Source organism: Phaethon aethereus (assembly GCF_964289735.1).
Source record: "Phaethon aethereus genome assembly, chromosome: 13".
Classification (NCBI taxonomy): domain Eukaryota; kingdom Metazoa; phylum Chordata; class Aves; order Phaethontiformes; family Phaethontidae; genus Phaethon; species Phaethon aethereus.
The window spans coordinates 20946113-20964487 of NC_138589.1; the positions used below are offsets into that span (position 1 = coordinate 20946113).

General features: G+C 36.1%; 1 protein-coding gene across 4 annotated transcripts in view; it reads left to right on the forward strand.

Moving 5' to 3' along the window:
• Positions 1 to 409: 409 nt before the first annotated feature.
• Positions 410 to 18375, forward strand: part of BANP (BTG3 associated nuclear protein) — a gene marked incomplete at its 3' end in the record, with an annotated part of 137274 nt that continues 119308 nt past the window's right edge. For 2 of the 4 annotated variants that reach the window (XM_082005557.1, XM_082005558.1), the window contains exons 1-3: positions 410 to 559; positions 2034 to 2128; positions 3438 to 3637. In XM_082005557.1, the coding sequence (XP_081861683.1) occupies positions 490 to 559; positions 2034 to 2128; positions 3438 to 3637 (365 nt within the window). In that variant the 5' untranslated portion in view covers positions 410 to 489. Of the gene's footprint in view, positions 560 to 1706; positions 1761 to 2033; positions 2129 to 3437; positions 3638 to 18375 lie in introns of those variants that run through there. The other 2 variants (XM_082005556.1, XM_082005559.1) reach the window with 2 other exon arrangements.

Consider the following 18375-nt stretch of genomic DNA (forward strand, 5'->3'; position numbering starts at 1 on the left):
ATTTAGGAATGGTCTTGTATGCTCTTAAAACTTCTAAAACAAAAAAATCAATTTAAAAGACAACATTTTATTCTGTATTTTATACTGATGAGCTGCCAAATCTCTGAATCTAAATCTTCTCTTTATCCATTGGGAAAATGCAGAAAGGTGGATCAGCAAAGAAAGCTTGAGCTCTTGTCTCTGTCCTAGTATAGAAAGATTACTCGTAGAGGGGATGCAGGTAGTTCAGCCCTTGGCTCTTCAGCGAGGCTACTGAATGAAGTAGCAGTTGATACCATTGGATGATCACTTTGAAGGTTGGCCACTCCTGTTAGGAACTGCATCTCCCTCTATAGAGGAAGAATGAAAAAATAAATGCAGTATTGATTTATGAAGTGTATCTGTATTAATGCTCTTCTTACTGCTGTTTTTCAGGATTGCATGACTTGTAAAATTACTTATTTGGGGACCTGCAGTGGTGTCTGACGGGATATTGCTGCCTGGTTCTGAATGATGTCAGAACAGGATTTGGCAGATGTTGTTCAGATTGCTGTTGAAGACTTGACTCCAGATAACCCAGGTATGGTGCAGATGGTACTGATGGCATGAGAAAGATCGTTTATAGTATTGCCCATTAACAAGGTGGGAATCACTGTTGTGATTTTCTTAAAAATATAAAGCAGTCTGCAGATTTTTTTTCTGACAGGCACTTTTTAAGACTACATACTACGTTTTCAATAGCTTAACTTATATATCTTCAATACCCTTTAGAAATCAGGGTTGGTTTTTTTTTTAATTTTACTTTTCTTTTTAAGGCTTTATTGCCTGGGGCTTTTTTTGTGCAGGGGTACACAAGTGCCGAAAACTTTGGATGAAGTACGGCCTCCTGCAATCTTTTGTTTTTCTCCAGACCAAATAGATGTTTTAGACTTTCCCTGAAATGAGAACTATCACCCATCTATTATGAATTGTTGTTTTACTTGTAAAATAGTTTCTCTCATACGTTATTAAAATTCTTTGTATGTATAACAAAATTACAGTAAAATTGAAAAACACTTCTGAAAGCAAATATTGTGATATCCTTGGGTTAGAAGTTGACCTACTAAGCGAAAATGCATTGAGATCAGCTTTAGGTATGGATCCTCTACTGCCGCTACATGTAAGTAAAGAACATGTATGAAAGAGCAGTAACTACAGTTCTGGAAAACAGAAACGCATCTCAAAACCCCCTTTTTTTCTGATGCAAAATGAAAAAGTCACTTCAGAAATGTTCCCGAAGAGTTGGAGGAGGAGCTGGGACATGCCTGCCCTAGCCTAGCGGGTAACTTGGTGTTCAGGACTGTCAGCTGTGGTATGGTCAACCTTTACTCTTCCTTTGCTCAGTTTGGTAAAGCAACTCGAACCTGGTCATGCAATCTCAGGTTATGCTCTGACCATGAGGCTGTTTAGGGCTCTACCTCTTGGTTTTACCATCCAGGCCTCCCAGTTCTAAACTTAGTTCTTTTTTGTTACTATTTTCTTCGAAATGTTTACCTTTAGGTGAAAGGCTCTTAGAATCTGTAGGTCTGCATATCTAAGTATTGATTGTGGAAAGCCTGCAGCACTGTGTTCATCTCTACTGGGGAAAAATAACCCACTAGTACACTGAGAAGTGGGTGTACTCCTTTCTTTGTACAGGACTTCATTAGTACTTCTTATGATTTTGTATAAACATGAGGGTTCAGAAGCTTGTAGAATCTGTCGAAGCAGAACAGCTAATGTGGCAACTCTGCTACCTTGTGGTAAGTTCCTGATAAAAAAATCCAAGGTAGTGCCCGAGTGTTACATCCTCAGTGCACGTGAAACAGTTTTAGATTTGGATAAATGTTTTTTGAGAAGCAGTACAATATTGTCATATATTTAAGAGAAAACCGAAGTAAGTGTAAAAGAATATATACAATATGTTAATTAAATGCCTTTTACATTTTTTTTGTTTTATCCATTTAATGTATTTTTAATTTGAGCCTTGTCCTCTTGTATTATAAACTATGACAATGCTTTTTTTTTCTTTGCAGTTGTGTTGGAGAATCATGAAGTGACAGATGATGATGTAGAACCTGCTCTGAAACGTCAGCGTATAGAAATTAACTGCCAGGATCCCTCTATTAAGGTTATGATAATGCCTTTTTCTGTTTTTATTTGTAATACCAATTAAGTTAGCTTTCTTAGGGAAATATATTATAAGAAAAGAATATAAAATAAACCATTTATACGTAATACTGGAATTATTCATAGCCTTCTTGTAAATGTCTGTACGTTTTTTTGTTCATAAATTTTGAAATCTGGATGATTGGCTAATTTTCCAGTGTAAAATCAGTAGCAAGGATTTTATGTGCATTATAAAATGTCGTCATAATTAATTCCAGTGACTCAAACATCACTATTGGTACACTTTTTGCTAAAGTAAATAAAGTTAACCTAAAAGATAAACTTGGGCCTGTATTTGTATTACAATATGTAGATACTTTCAGCATGTTTTAAATTATTATTTTAAGCTAACAACACTCTCCTAATAGTTAAACCATATTTGGTTGAGGCTTGGTAGCACAGGCTTTTCTGTACTTGCAGAAATTCCTCTGCTCTTCTCACTAGCATGTTTTAGGTTTGTTGTTTGTTTTTTCATCTTGGAGCATAAGTATATGAGGAGCATTTTACTGCCACGCATGTTTTAATATGTAATTCTGTATTTTTGAAATGGTCATAGAAACTGAAGCTTCCGGGGGAGCAGCAACCAGCTTGATTAGGTGTGTAAATTGTAATGAAGAGCCACAAGATGGCATAGTTGCTGTTTGCAAAGGAGAATGTGTGTAACATTACCCTTTAATAGCCTATTTTTCCCAAGAGAAACCAAGTAGAATATGCTTTCTTTTGGTGGGGGGGGAAAGCTTAGGAAAACAGGTTTTATTTATTTGCTTTTCTTGATTTGCTGTTCAGGAGAAATCTTAAGTGAGCGGCATTAATTGTCTCTGAGGTTATTTGTGTTGATATAATTTCCACTGTAATCATCTGAATTTATCTGTTTGGGCAGCAAAAAATCTTATTTAACTTCATCCAGGAGGATGTGTTCATAGATTTATAATCTTTTTGTTTTTACATGTATTGAATGAGAAGCTTTGGCATGTCATTTTAAATGATTTTGTGGTGTATGAAATCATACTAACAAAGTGCTTAGGTGAAAATGTGTTTGGCTCAGATGCTTTTGGCTTCTAAATAAATATCTGGAAGAATTTGAGAATGCTAAAATGCTCCTGGATGTCATCAGTTTTGTATGTGGCTGATTTTTGTCACTAGGCACAACTGCTATTTCCTTTAGAATTGTTTTCCAGTCACATTTATCTGGAGCTTCCTTATGTCTATGTTGCTAAAGATAAATGCGCAAGTCTTTAAAATCGCTTTCTTTTGCATTCTCCCCTTTCTAGTCATTCCTGTATTCCATTAATCAGACAATATGCCTGCGGTTGGATAGCATTGAGGCAAAGTTGCTGGCTCTAGAGGCTACCTGTAAATCATTGGAAGAGAAGTTGGATCTTGTCATGAACAAACAGCATAGCCCCATCCAGGTCCCCATGGTGGCAGGTTCTCCACTTGGCGCTACGCAGACATGCAATAAAGTACGATGGTAAGAAAAGAACAGATTACTCATCAATGTGCTTTTTAAAATAACGTAAATCCATTTCTTTGGCATCAAGCTCTGCAGCTTTCTGTATAGCTGTCAAGAGCTTGGTATCCTGTTTATGAATGCAGAATTAATTTATCGTGAAGGTAATTTTTGTACTAGTTTCCTGATGTTACTGAGAATGAGACGCTGCTTCATGGACAGTTCGCAACTATTTCCACATTTCATTTTGACTTAAACCAGGCTGATTCATCCATCCTCTGGAAAAGTCTCATCAGCTATTTTAGACAGTTTTTTTAGACTTGCTTTACTTTTATTTATGTGACTGTTTTGAGTTAATGAGTTCATCATCAGTCTAATGGCTTCTCATTTTACTTTTATTCACCAGAAATACAATGGAGTTTGTTTTATGTGCTTGTTTTCTAAAGACATTTGCTAGAATAATATCTGTGCTTATTTTGGGGTTAGAAGTTGGAGATGGAAAATCTGTTAAATAATGTAATCCACTTTGATGAAAGAGCAGATTTGACCTGCAGTACCTTTTATGTATGAGTTGCCTAGCATGGTTTTAAATATCTAAGTCTTGATCTAATATCAAGACTAGCATGGTTTTAAATATCTAAGTCTTGATCTAAGTATCTGTCATTTTGCCGTGGAGGTGATTCCAGCAAGAGAAATATGCTTATCAAAAGACTCTTTTGTCTAACAACTTTTCCCTCCTCATTCATATTTGTATAGCTAGAAGTTTAATACTTCTCTAAATAATTACTTTTTATTCTCCATTACAAAGGTGTACTGGCAACTTTCTCATGTCATACCATTCTAGTAAAGATATACTAACTTAATTCATCTTTCGTCAGTCTGTTTTCCCATGTTCTGATCTTTTTCATCACTCTCTCTGAACTTTCTCAGTATCTGAAAATTATTTTGAATATATTTTTGGTATGTTATACTTGGTGCAGTGTTTCAGGTGCACTACTGTAGAACTCTATAGAAAAAGCTTAGTTCTTTGTTTTATGTTGTGGGACTCATCCATGTGAGGTAAGGAGAGAAAAAATAAACTTCACCACAAACATTACCCTTTTTCTACTAGGCCACTGCTTGCTCCCTGCTGTATAATTGCTTTTTTTACTTTCAGTATTGCTATTTTTTTAATAGGTATTTTAAGTTAAAAAAACCCTCAAGGTCATAGTCGCATTTTATTATGATATCTTTCAGTTCATGCATTTGTGAAACATGATGCAGTATAACCTTAGGATCATAAGGGTTCAGAGTTGGAGATTTTTACATGAGGGATGAACTCTGCTCAAGTAGCTGTACCTGTTGCACAATGCAGACTGTTACCTTGCAATTGTTCATTAAGTGTGATTACTTCTGATGAATTGTCCTGGTTTCAGCTGGGATAGAGGTAGTTTTCTTCCCAGTAGCTGCTACAGTGCTGTGTTTTGGATTCAGTATGAGAATAATGGTGATAACACACTGATGTTTTAATTGTTGTTAAGTAGTGCTTACTTTCCTGCCCTGCCAGTGAGAAGCTGGGAGGAGGCATGGCCAGGACAGCTGACCCAAACTGGCCAGAGGGATATTCCATACCATATGATGTCATGCCCAGTATATAAACTGGTGGAGTTGGCCAGGGGCACAGTGGCTTGTGAACTGGCTGGGCATCAGTCAGTGAGTGGAGAGCAATTGTGTTTTGCATTACTTATTTTGTATATTCTTTATTATTATTATATATCATTATTATTATTTTCTCTTCACTTGCTGTCCTATTAAACTATCTCAACCCACAAGTTTTACTTCCCCCCCCCCCCCCCCCAATTCTCCTCCCTATCCCACTGGCTGGGGGGAGGAGTGAGTGAGCAGCTGTGTGGTGCTTAGTTGCTGGGTGGGGTTAAAACATGACATGAATGTAATCTAAGCTGTGTAAAAGATAGGTCATTTGCATTTAAAAATTTAAAATGATACAGAACCCAATGTGTTTCTTGATCTCCCTTTTAAAAGTTTGAATGTCTTTCTTTTTTTTTTTTTATTTTCAGTGTAAATTTGAGTACTCTCTGCTCCTTTTGCTGTAAGAGTCATCTGTCCAGTTAGGAACAGTTGATATCCTCCAACTTTTCCAAAACAACTTTCCTTTTTAGGTGTCCAAATACAATGTTTGTAAAGAATTCCTTTATTGGTCTTTGTTCTTGTGCTGGTGATGAACATCCTGACCATTGGACACCCTCCTTTTCCCTTTTCTAGGTTCTGTGTCTGCTTTTACTTATGCTGTGAAAACTTCCCAGTCATACATTGAAAAGATCAATTATGGCTAATTTCTGTATAAAAAGAAATAAAGTACATGAAATATCTTGGATCATAGAGCAAGTAACTAGAATATTACACCACTGTTTTCGCTAGATACTTTTTATCAATAGTTATTTCTCAAGGTACCTTCTTTAAATCTGTTACTAATTTTTTTGGTCATTATATTAGAGATCTTCAAGTTCTTGTGCATAAGCTGAACTTCTTACTGTGGTTTGTGCACAAAAGCCTTCAAAAACATTTTCAGAAATACATGGCCCCTTTGGGAATCTTATTAATTCATGTTCAGTGAATGCTTTCCTCTGTAAATTGTACTGTTTTGAGTTTCTTATGGGGTTTGTCAGACCTGAGGTTATTTTTTTTTTTAATCTCTGTAACCATCAGAAATCTGTCCTGTGTGTTAATGGTGAGCTTGGTGTTTAATCTTTTTGTTTTGGCTGTACAAATTTATGATGACAGCTTCTCAGACAGTCTGAACATAATTTAGACAGACATCCTGAAGACTGTAAGATTCTCATTTGTTAGTGTTGGTATGAAGTTGCACATTATCAGATGTGTCTGGCCAATAAAGCACTGAGGGCTTTTTGTTCTTTTAGCAGTCTGTGGCCTATATGACTCAAAAGAAAATAGTTAGGGGTGTATGTGTTTAACTTGGCATTAGTAACACTTCAATGTTACAGTGATAGAATTTTTCACTGAATTCTGTGTCTCATTCATAAAAAGCTTTATCACTTGTTCATTATTTCCAGTGAAAGCCTGCATGGGCTGTTCTGTTGTATCTGTATTGTTCCCTCTTCCCCTTACATTGCAGGTGGCAGTGGAGAGCTGACAACAAGGGTTAGTATGTTGGATAGTGATTTTCAGATTCTGCATCTGAATGAGATTCTTCAACCTCCTTCTCCTTCTGCCACTACAGTAATACCAGGTTTGCCACTCTAACAAAAACATTGTAGTTAGCAAAACGAAAACTAGTTAGCAACCAGGTGGTGCTACACTGCCAGTAAAGCAGACTCTCATTCTTTTTTTGATAAGTACCTTAGGATTTGTGATCTTTTCTCTTCTACTCTATAGTGAATTTTGTTTACATTTTTTCTGGTAATTTAGTTACTTGCATTAGTTTGGTGCATATTTAACATAATCAAAATGTGTTTTACAGCAGTGCACACAGTAAAGTGTATGAACTGTGCATGATAAATCCACACAGTTTGATTGCTTTGTGCTAGCGCTTTTAAAATTAATTTCCTAGACTTCTCAGCTTGAAATATGCCTAGGTCATCATGTGATGAAAACAAGGACAACTTGGACAGAGGAGCTTTCTTCTGTGTCATCTTATGGTGCAATTGGGTAGTGACAAAATACCAGGTGAATTCACAGCTATGCACTATGGCCTGCCTTGTCGACTATGTGGAATTTTATGCTGTGTGCAGCACTGTACACTGGCTGCTTATAGGATGGAGTGATAGAGTGCAATCTGTCCATATAGCTGCATTAGGGAGGCAGGATTCTGACTTTGTAACAGTTGTGAGATTTACGTTCAATGATAAGTTGTCTTTTCTAGTAAATTTAACACATTGATTTATTGGGATAATTCATACCTTTTTTGTGCCAAACTGTTGTTTCCAAGTTTTAAAAATTCTTACTAGGGGAATGAAGCAGAAGTTTTCAAGGAGAGTTGCAATAAATCAGGAACCACCCCACGTTATTAGCTTTCAGGGCAGAAATGCAGTGCATTTTAGAGTCTTATTCTGCTTTCTGTCTCTTTATTAAACACACGAGGAATGACATGTGTGGAAATCTTCCAACATCCTTTTCTGGATATGTGATTTTTGAAGGCTTGCTGATGTGTCTTGGAAAACTGCGAAACATTGAATTCAGAAATTACAATACTGTCTACTGCTCTTGATATTTTGCACAAGTACATCTTCATGAAAGCTGGATTGTGTTCTCAATCCTTTTGTTGATATTGCTTACTCTGATCCACTGTTACGGTACTTGGTTATATACTAGCTAATTGCAGTGCAGATAAGGAAGAGAATAAAGGGTCCGTGGTGGTCTGTAATGAATAATTTGTATGAACAGTTGAGATACAGAGGAACAATAGGCTAACTGTACTGTTACTAACTGTCCAAATACTAAGTTTAAGCTACAGCAAAAACTAACAGGAGAAAACTTCTTTTGAAAGGAAGTCATTCTGAATTTGAGATGTAAACTGTTTTGGGGGAAACAGCAATAGCCCATAAACAGTATGAAAAGACTTGTAGCTATTGTATTTCAATAAACCATCACACGAAAAGCAGAACTAAACAAGCATAGTTTTGTATAGGTTTTTGTCCTATGTTCTCTACCTTTCCACTGGACAAGCCTCGTGTTTGCTGTATGGTCCATGACGCTCCCTGCTGTGGGATTTTGAAATCTTCCGTGCTCTTCCCGTGATAGTAGCCTATGTGACTGCTGGAGTAATGAACGAAACCTTACTGACTTTCTGTTAGTGGGGTGTAGCATTTGGGTTTGCCCTTACCCCAGCCTCAGATTTTAACAGGTGTGTAATATCTCTCAGACTTCTTTCTTTTTGTCAGATTTGGTCATAAAAGTGCAAAGTATTAGCTGAGATTGGAGAAACAGCATGATGTTAAATCTCATTTTCTTTGAGGGTGGAAAAAAAAGATATTATTTTTAGAAAGTATTTTCTCAATGTTTAGTAGCTGCTGCTTAAAAATACGTAGATGTGAGGATTACCTACAAAGATGTAGCATTAATGGAGTTTCTAAAATGTCTTTCTTGGAAGAAAGGCTGTCAGAAGGTTTCAGAAGTAGTAGAACGGATGGCAAAAATCCTTAGATTGCATAGAGTTACATTGAACTACATGGAGCTTGAAAAGACCCAAGAACAGTAGCAAAATAATAAATTGTTAATGGGAGTACGTCTATTGTCCTGGTGTTCTGAGCTTTGTCCGGCTTCATGCAGCGTTAGTATAGCCCTTCTTTTCCATCCAGGAAGTGATTGTCTTTCTTCCTCTGTCTGCAACATTTCCTGCCAGTATGGCTATTAAAAACCTCTAATTTCTTTTCTTTATGAGGTACCATGCTGGTCAAAAATTCCAGTAGCTGCTGAAAGTTTCTTGGATAGGAGAATTGGTGCAATGCCTGATGGCCTGTCAGTATGGCAGCCTCAAATGATAAGTTTGAAATTTAGCATGTGCCCAGATTTATAAATTGATGAACACACAGTGTGACAGTGCGACTAAAATAGTGTATCCATGTTTTGAAGAGGATATTTAATTTGAAAGATTTCAGTCCAGAAACGGTGTTGTTTTTGTCAATGTCCTTCTATTAATCATCTTTCTGAGTGGGTAAGCCCAGTATAAATGGTTAAGGTTGATTGCTTCAGATAACATAGGAATTTGTTTTGGGTTCACAGAACCCTCCATCATTTGTTTTTATGTGTATTTTCTGCAAATACTACATTATACAATTCTGCCCTGTTATTTTGGAAATTTTTATTGGGTAAGTAGATGTAATTGAGAGCAGTTTTTAAAATGTATTAATTTTGGAGAAGATATAAATTTAAAATTGGCATTTTCTTCATAGTTGATAAAAATGCTTCTGATGAAATATGGAAATTCATAGGTAAATGGAGGTTTTGCTTTTGTTCAGATATTTTCCTTGAGCCTTTGGTATAGTAAAGTTGAAATACAGACCACATCCATCTGGTTCTTTACCATATGCATATGTGGCTAACCGATTAAGGATACTGATAGCTAAGTGTAGAGATAGAATTGCATATATTTTTGTTTAATGGGAACTGGAGAGTTAAATGGAATTGCAGAGTTTAACGAACTCAGTTACTGTGCAAAGACCTAATACGGTGTCCTTGAACAAGACTTCGTAGGGGGTTGGACATCAGCTTATTAAAGTGGAGGTGCTTCAGATAGTCTTATCTGCCATTAATTTGATGGTAGGTTCAATCAGCTAATTTTAGAAAACAGCATTTGTCTTATCTTGTATTAAGATACAAAACAAGTTTTTTTACAAGCGGAAGAGAAGGCCTGATGCAGTTGTGTACCAGATGGAATGTACAAACTTGCTTTATTTTTGTAGGTGTAGATCATTAATATGTTTGTTTTACCATTAAGTTTAATCAACAGCGTGTAACAGGTTTTGGAAAACAGGATTTGTTCATCCACTTTGCAGTGTGCCAGTTGCAGGCCTTTTGGATCCCGATTTCCCAAGTTCCAGATCTGTGTTTCTGGTGTGTGATTGTTTCTTTGTTTACAAGTGGTTTTGTAGTCAAATAATACAAAATTGAAAACTGAGATGATTTTAAATGAAGTTGTGAAGCAGGGGGATATGGGGTGGAAAGAATTGTAGGGTGACTGTTCTTTTAGATTTAGCGAAATTATTGTTGCTCTTGCATAAAGTCCTTAGGAAAAAAACCCAAACAAACCTCAATAAATTTAATCAAGGCATTGGTATAAAAAACAAAATAGCTAGAATTCTATTATTTATATATATTTTTTTTTTTACTTGGCGTTACGAACCCCTTGACCAAGCTAATTTCATATTATCAGGTATTGAACAGCTTTTTCATTTTTGTTGCGTCTTTATCGTAAGGATTTTTATAGTTTATAATAAACTATCCTACTACTTTAATACAGGCTTTTAAAAAGAATAGTAATTCTTCTGTTCTTATCGCTAAATAGTGGCTCTTGAGTCTCTGGTGTATATAGTTAACCTCTTTCCCACATTTGCTGCAGTTGATACTATAACTCAGTAGGTGGTGTAAACCACTATCCAAGTTTAATTTATGGCTATTTTTTCTTTCCTTTTTTTTTTAAACTCAATGACAAATAAATCAACATTGTAAACCTTTGGGATTGTTGCTGTCTTGAACTGAAGTTAAGAGCTAACTGTCCCTTCCTGGACATACACCCTCTTCAGGTCTGAAGACCCTCAATTTGCAGGAAGATTTTTTTTTTTATTAGGTAGCCAGTTTGAAACAAAGCATGTATTGAGGAATATAGTATCCTGAAAGATGTATGGTGTATGGTTTATTTTCAAGTTGCAGGTACATTACTCTGCCTGCTGTGAGCCTGATCTCATGCACTGAACTCTAGGCCTGAAAAAATATTTCCTTGGAAGCAGATTCAGTCCTCAAGACAACCCAGCAGGCAGCTCAGCAAAAAATGTAAAATTAAACCATGTTTTGGGGGGTGAGAGGGAGTGAAGCATTACAGATGATGTCTTGAAAATACAGTCAGTGATTTGGGGTGTTAATCGGAATGTATTATAAAGGTTTTATTTGGAGACGCTTTGGAGTTCATCGGGTTTTCAGAAATTCTTGTCGCTTTTTATAAGCAAGCCAGGTTTGTTTATCCCTCAGTATATCTTATGTTAGAGCCTGTTTCTGGGGCCTCATCCAGCAGTGTCTTTAGTGCAAACCTTCAAGTCTGGGAGTGCCTGACAAAAAACACAGATGAACTTTTGTCATTGTTTTGGACTGGCCCCTGGGGTATCAATAAATTAACAACCTTTCCCTGTCACTTTCTGTCATCAGTCAATGATACTGTGTGCAAACATTTACTTTAAATTACCAGTTCAAGTGTCACATCTGTACCTTCAGCCAATAAGAGTTCTGTTTAAAATTAATGGGTTTGTTTCATGAAGAATTGAGGTTGATTGTGCTGCCTTCGTGTGAATAGCTCTTTCATGCGACTCCAGTCTGTTTATGTCTGGGCATGGAAGGGGTTGAAGGAAAATGGCACAATTGTCTGTGATCTATTTTCACCATGTTCATCTTGGGTACACTCAAAATTGGGGAACAAAGTCAATATTAACAAAATGTAAAGATGATAATTAAAACTTTGTGAGTTTAGAGGATTTTACATCTTTTTATAAATTTAAAATTTTTGTTCAGATTTTCAAGATTTTTAAGAGCACATAAATATAAGCAAAACCTTGACATTTTGATAAAATATTTCTGGTAGAGTGGAAGTTTGACTAAGGGAGCCAGAATTTGAACTGCCATTCATAAATGCATTGATTGGTCCACAATGCTGATACTTTTCATGCCTTTTGGGGCCTCTGTTTTCAGTTCTACTACCTCGCTAAGAAAATGAGAGAACTGAATGTGCACCGAATTTGCTCCTTGTGCCAAGACATTTTAGAAATCAACATCCTTTAATTGTAAGGGTATCTGAGAAGGAGAGGAAGGCGTACATGGGGATCAAAAAGGCTTTGAGTTTTATACACAGATTAGGGGGACATTTACTAGTGCAATTAGTGTTTGTTTTTTTGTGTTTTTGTTTTTTTTTTTTAAAATCCTTACTGCAAAGCAGGTGATAAAGGGGTTTATTACACATATGTTTGTGTATAAACACACACACTCACTCTGGTTTTCAAGTTGAAGATGTGAAGTATGATTTGTATGGCCTTCTTAAGTGAAGGAAGTTAGCTACTATCACCTTATAATGCCAGCAAGTGATGAGCAGTATTTTAGTCTTGAAGAATTGTTGTGGCTTGAAATATATAAGTGGATAGATGAAAAATACTAAATACCTTCTTGAGGTGTAGTAGACATGTTTATCTGAAACATACAGTCCTGTCTTGCATTCAAAAATTCAGTTTATGAAACGGAACTAATAAAATAAAGGAATTCTTTGATTAGATGTCAGCCCTTCTTTCTTCATCCAGGGCTGCAATGTTAGTTCTTTGGCTGCAGTATGAAAAAAAGAAAACTTGACATCTTCGATTCCCTGAAAAACATGACAGTGCTTTCCAAAGTCTCCTAATTTGTCACAAGAACTTGTCAGCCTCAACATCTTGAGATAGCAGTAAGAATACCAATTTACATCTTTTTATTTTACCTGCATTGAAACATGCATTTCATGTAGAAGTGCCTGCTATGAATTAAGTGTACTTCTGTGATTTTTTTATGTTTAGGATCATTTCAACCTGATATTGAAAATAGTTTAAGAACTCTCACGACTCTGATTTTTATTGTTATTTGCTGTATCCTGTAAGATCTACAGCAGCAGTGCTGCAAAAAATGGTAATTCTTCGTTTGAACGTTTATGCTGGAGACTTAGATATTTTGAAATGAAGCTTGCCTTGTTCGTTGTCTGTCTGGAGTTTTTGCTACAGACCATCAGCAAGCGAAGATTTTTTTATTACAAACCATCAGTTTGTAAGATTTTACATTTACTCCCTTTGCTATTGGGAGTTAAAATTCACGCAGGACTAAGGAGAAATGGCATCTTGGATTTAAGAAGCTTGTACAGCAGTGTTCTCATTGGAATTTCACATTCCATTATTGTTGCACTAAGATATTGAGGAGCCAAGTGTTTAGTAATTTGTTGTTGGGATTTGATAAATTCAGAAACAATGTATAACTTCCAGATAGAATTTAGGTTTAGAGTGCAAGGTCAGTTATGGAATTAAAATAACAATTTAATACCAACATTTCATCTGTGTTTTGGAGAGTTCAGTAATTCACGCATGTATGGGATGGAACTTTATAAAACTTTTGAAACTGACCAAGATTTGAACTGTGTTGCTTCATTCTCCCAAGTCCAATTTTTCTTACGTTAATGTTTTCTGATGAAATATTGTTTATATTAGTCCAATGATTCAAATGAGAGCCTAGCAAGTAGCAGCTGATAACTTGTGTCTGAGAAAATGGATGAAAAATGTGTGGCTCAGATCTCTTTAATTGTGCTGGTAGTGTTTAAAATGTGCCTGTGAGGCTTAAAACACTAGAAATAATCCTTTGGGAAGATACCATTTAGAATTCTTAAATATGCTAGCTAAGATCTTCAGCAATATACATTGAAAATAAAGTAATAAACTTCTTTCAAGTTTTAGATAAAGGTTTCAGTCTTGTAGATGTGTTACAAGGCTTAGTATCTTACTATTTGCCAGGTAATCATACAGTTTTCCTGGTTGTTGCTCTTAGCCCATGGCAAATGTGAAATCCTTTTAAAGTAGGAGGTTTAAAGCATCGGACGTAATTTGTGCTTGCTCTGAACCACACGTGGGTAAACAGTTTATTCCCACTTAGCTAATACACAGGAACTTTGTTCTGCCTCTGAGACCTTAGTGAATCCTTTTATTTTCATTTTGTAAAGAAAAACCTTATGTGAACGTTATGGCACCAAGACCAGAGATGCAGTTGTGTGAAGTCCCTTGTTGTGCAATATATTGCTATTCACAATCGTAGGCTAAGAAATGAGAGAACTGAATGTGCACAGAATTTGCCCCTTGTGCCAAGACGTTTTAGAAATCAACATCCTTTAATTGTAAGGGTATCTGAGAAGGAGAGGGAGGCGTACATGGGGATCAGAAAGGCTTTGAGTTTTATACACAGATTAGGGGGACACTTACTAGTGCAATTAGTGTCTAAGAACGTTTAAAACCAATTATAGTAGTATTAAAATGTGGGTTCACCTACCCCCTTGCCAAATCTCATAAGATCATATTAGATGAACTCTGGGGGAAGCAAAACATTTACTTTAATTGTATGGTTCCATGAGCGTAGTCAGCTGTTGCATTCAAGAAATAAATGTAAAGGGTGCATGACTTGAAATTTGGTTCAGGACAAATGCCTTCATACGGCTCATGCTTTTCCTTTTGCCTAAATAAACAGTTGAAAAGGATTATTGTGTTAATGAAAGTGGACAGTTTTTACCTCATGAATGTTGTGAAATGGTTGAAAATTATTATTAGGATTGTAAATCTACTGAAATTCTAAGAATTCTAAAAGTCAATATATTTGAAGCAGTGCACTGCGTTGTGGAAGCGTATGTTACATACTATGTATTTTAAGAAGTAATTTATCAAGCATGTAATAAACAGAAGGGGGCAGAAAAGCCTTATATATTAATTTTGATTCCAGATTTAAGAACTTAAATATTTTTAATGTTACAGTCTCTGGAGATGCTTGGGAGTTTGAAAATCCAGCAGTAAGAGCACTCCCTGAAAACTTCTCCTGTAAGTTGGGGTATTTAATTCTGCAAGTACAACACAACAAATGAATGAAGAGGAGAGCGACTAATCAATTTGTGATTAAAGGGAGCAAGTTTTCATCTTCCTTTGGAAATGACAGCAATTTACGTTGTGTTTTCAAAATAATTTTCATACCAGTTTACACCAGATTAAAGTACCAGTGATACTATTTTGCAAAGTTGTGAAAACAACTGGTCTTGCTACTTACGGAAAATAATACACAGTAGTATAGTTTAAAAAGGAATAATCTACAGTGGTTTTGGAGAGTCCTAGTTTTACTTTAAGCAAGGTGCAAAAGAGCTATGGATGGATTTAGAGGTTCAAAAGAATGAAACAGCCTAACATCTAGCAAGGTCTCGGCAAGGTTGGTAAGATGGCAAAGAGCCAGTCTTCCATCTGCTTTATTTGGCAGCAGATGCTATTTAACTGATACATTTCCAAACGTAAAAAACACACTGTTTGGAATTTGAATGTCTTTCCAAACAGAATTTTTCCTTTTTGTGGAACTGTACATTTTTGCATATCTTTACCTCAATCTCTTTGTTCAATATTGAAGGGTGGAGTATGAGACAGGAAATCTGCTCCTAATAACTTTAAAAATTGTATTCTTTGTAAAAAGTGAAGAGTGATGTTTCTTTAACATCTCTTCAGGCTATATAGAAATTAAAGATTCAGTATCAGCTCTCAGAGTAGCAGCATCCTTGGCCTTTCTATAAAAAAGTGTGTGTGGTGGCGGGTGTACATAACTGGTCGGGTCATTATGCAAAGCAAGAAAAATAGAGATACATGATGGAAATTATTTACAAACCAGCTCTGTAAGAGCTGTGTGTTTGAGTTCTGTTTGCAGAAACCTAAGGTTGTATTTATTTGCAGTTTATCTGGTGACAATCAAGGTTTCCGTTACTGTAACTGGTATCTCAAAAGCTAGTTTATAATGCTGCTTCCTTCACCCCCAAACTTCTAGTACCACATAAGTCAGACTTAGGCTGATATTAGATATCAGAATTTGTAAAAAAATTTGGAAAATAACTCTAGAAGTGGCTAATGTATAATAAAGGGTTCAAAGTCTTTACTTTTGTTTCATACAGTGTTTTCTAAACGTACAGCAATTTCTGTTTCAGTTTAAAGACTGCAGTAGATCATTTCATTCATAGTAACTGTGTTCAAGGTCAGTCAAGCCTACATACTTTGTTATGGAAAATGACTGTCCTTCCTTTATAGATCAACCTTTCTCATTTCACTTTTAATACAATCTCCAGTAGGCTGCAGTACGACTACTTACCTAGTTCAAGAATTTAAGACTCGAAGAAGGGTAGCAACTCTACATTTCTTCCGATACTGTCTGAAAAAGGGAAATCTTTGCTGTTGTATTTTTGTGAGTACATTTATCTTTAAAGAATTAAGTTATTACCTGTCCTTGTCCATAAGCAAAAGTAGCAGGCTAATAATTAATGCTATTTCTGTTGTAGTATTTTTCAGTTCTATTTATGTTGCGTGCACATGGCCTGAGTGTACTGGTTTTTGCTGCTTTTGTGTATCTGCTTAGGCCAAAAAATTCTTTGGAGATGGTGTTTCACTGTGCATTTAATTTTTACGGAGTTTCAGTTGTGTTCAAAATAAGAGAAATTGTTTTGTTTTAAAAAAAACCAAAAACCACAAACCAGGTTATGAAGTTGCTTGTGTACCCATACAGGTGTTGTAAAATCCCTGAAGTAACAAGTAACAAACTGGACTTTTTAAGTGGTAGGTTCTTTGGGTCACTTGTAGCATTATCTGGCTGTTGGTTAGCTGGAGAATGAGCTGGAAATGGGTGTTGTAATTTATGAATGGTTACATTTTGATTGTACAGGTGTCTCCAGCTTTTCTCAGAGCAGAATAATCCACAACAGATTTTAACATCTTTTAAAACTGGTTGATAAAATTGCTTTTAAAGCTAGTAATTCATATGTCTCATTGTCAGCTGATTCAGAGGCTCTTTCTGTAGGTAAGGCTGAGTTCAATAAACACTCTAAAGATGTATTTTGTAACTTGGAAAATGTCTGGCTTTTACTTATTTGAGCTGAAAATTTGAGGTTGAATTTTCTTAAACTGTTAACAGTATGTTTTAATAAATGCTGCATTTGCTTTATCTTTATTATAAATTGATTACAGCTTTCTCAGTTTTCAGACCCATGAATCTCTCTCCAGTGATGGCTGGTGTACTTTGGCTTGTCTTTTTACAGGACCTAGTCATTAGTGCTGTCTTTATAAAGTCTGCTCTTATGTGATGTTCCAGATGCAAAGAATCCAAAGATAATTTTTGATGACTGAACTCTTACTGAAAATGATGGATAACACTGCTGCTTTTCTGGCAATTGGCTGTGACTAGGCAAATGCACAGTTTAGGGACATTAGAACTTCAACTGTTCAAGTTCCCATACAGCTCTCTATGCTACAGCAGGTGTCCCTGTGGTCTTCATCCTTGGGGAATGGTTTGGTTGTTGACAAGTTTGCGCTCTCCTGGGAGATGAGGAGCTACATTCTTTTTTTTTTTTTTTTTTGGCATAAATCCAGTGTATTTTTGTGTATGCTTTGCCAGTTTGTGGTTTTGCTCATGTATACCATAGTGTAAATTCATGTTGTTTTTCTCATTCCTATTTGGATAGGGAATCTTAACTGTATGTGCAGAAGGCGAAGGAAGCAGGTGGTCATCAAGAGGAAGGAGCATTTCAACATTATCTTCCTAAATAGTGATGAAAAGATCCAAAGAGTGGCTATTCTTACAGATGAACACAAGTGTTAGTGAAAGATAAAAAAGAAAAAAAGTAAGGAAATGACCATTTCTAAAATGGTATTTTTCTGTATAATTTGAAAAACATTTAAATTTTCTTCATGGTAGGGCTAATTGTAATATTCTTCCAGAGCCCACATACACGCATGAGCTATACATTTAAGTCTTCAGGTTAGTCTCCAGCAGTAAACTGGAAAATACTAGAGTTCAAGGTCTGTTTCCCAGACTTGCTTTCCTTAAGGCTGTGTTTGGCTGGACAACTTCAGTACAAGCAGTCTGCCAGCAGTAACTCCAACTCCTGCCTTCCTGATCTCTCTACATCTCCTTCTCGTACGTATGCCAGAGGAAGATGAGAATGGTATCCTCAGGAGCCCTGCCTTCCAGATAAGCAGCGCACGCTGTGTGGGTGTTGCAGTGACCACAAAGTATTATACAGACAGGAAACAGGAGTTCATGTGGCTGTGGCTAGCTGAATGGCTCTAAGCTGAGCTCTGTCTCCGAGCTCTTATTCACTTATTTGCAGATGTTCACATGTGCAAAGGAGGCTCAGAAATGGTCTAAACAGAGGACTCTCTTCTTTCTTTTCTTTAACTGGTTGAGCACTGTTATAAATATTCCATTAACTGGTCTATATAGGTGTGTCTAGGAAAACAAGAAGAATCATTTCT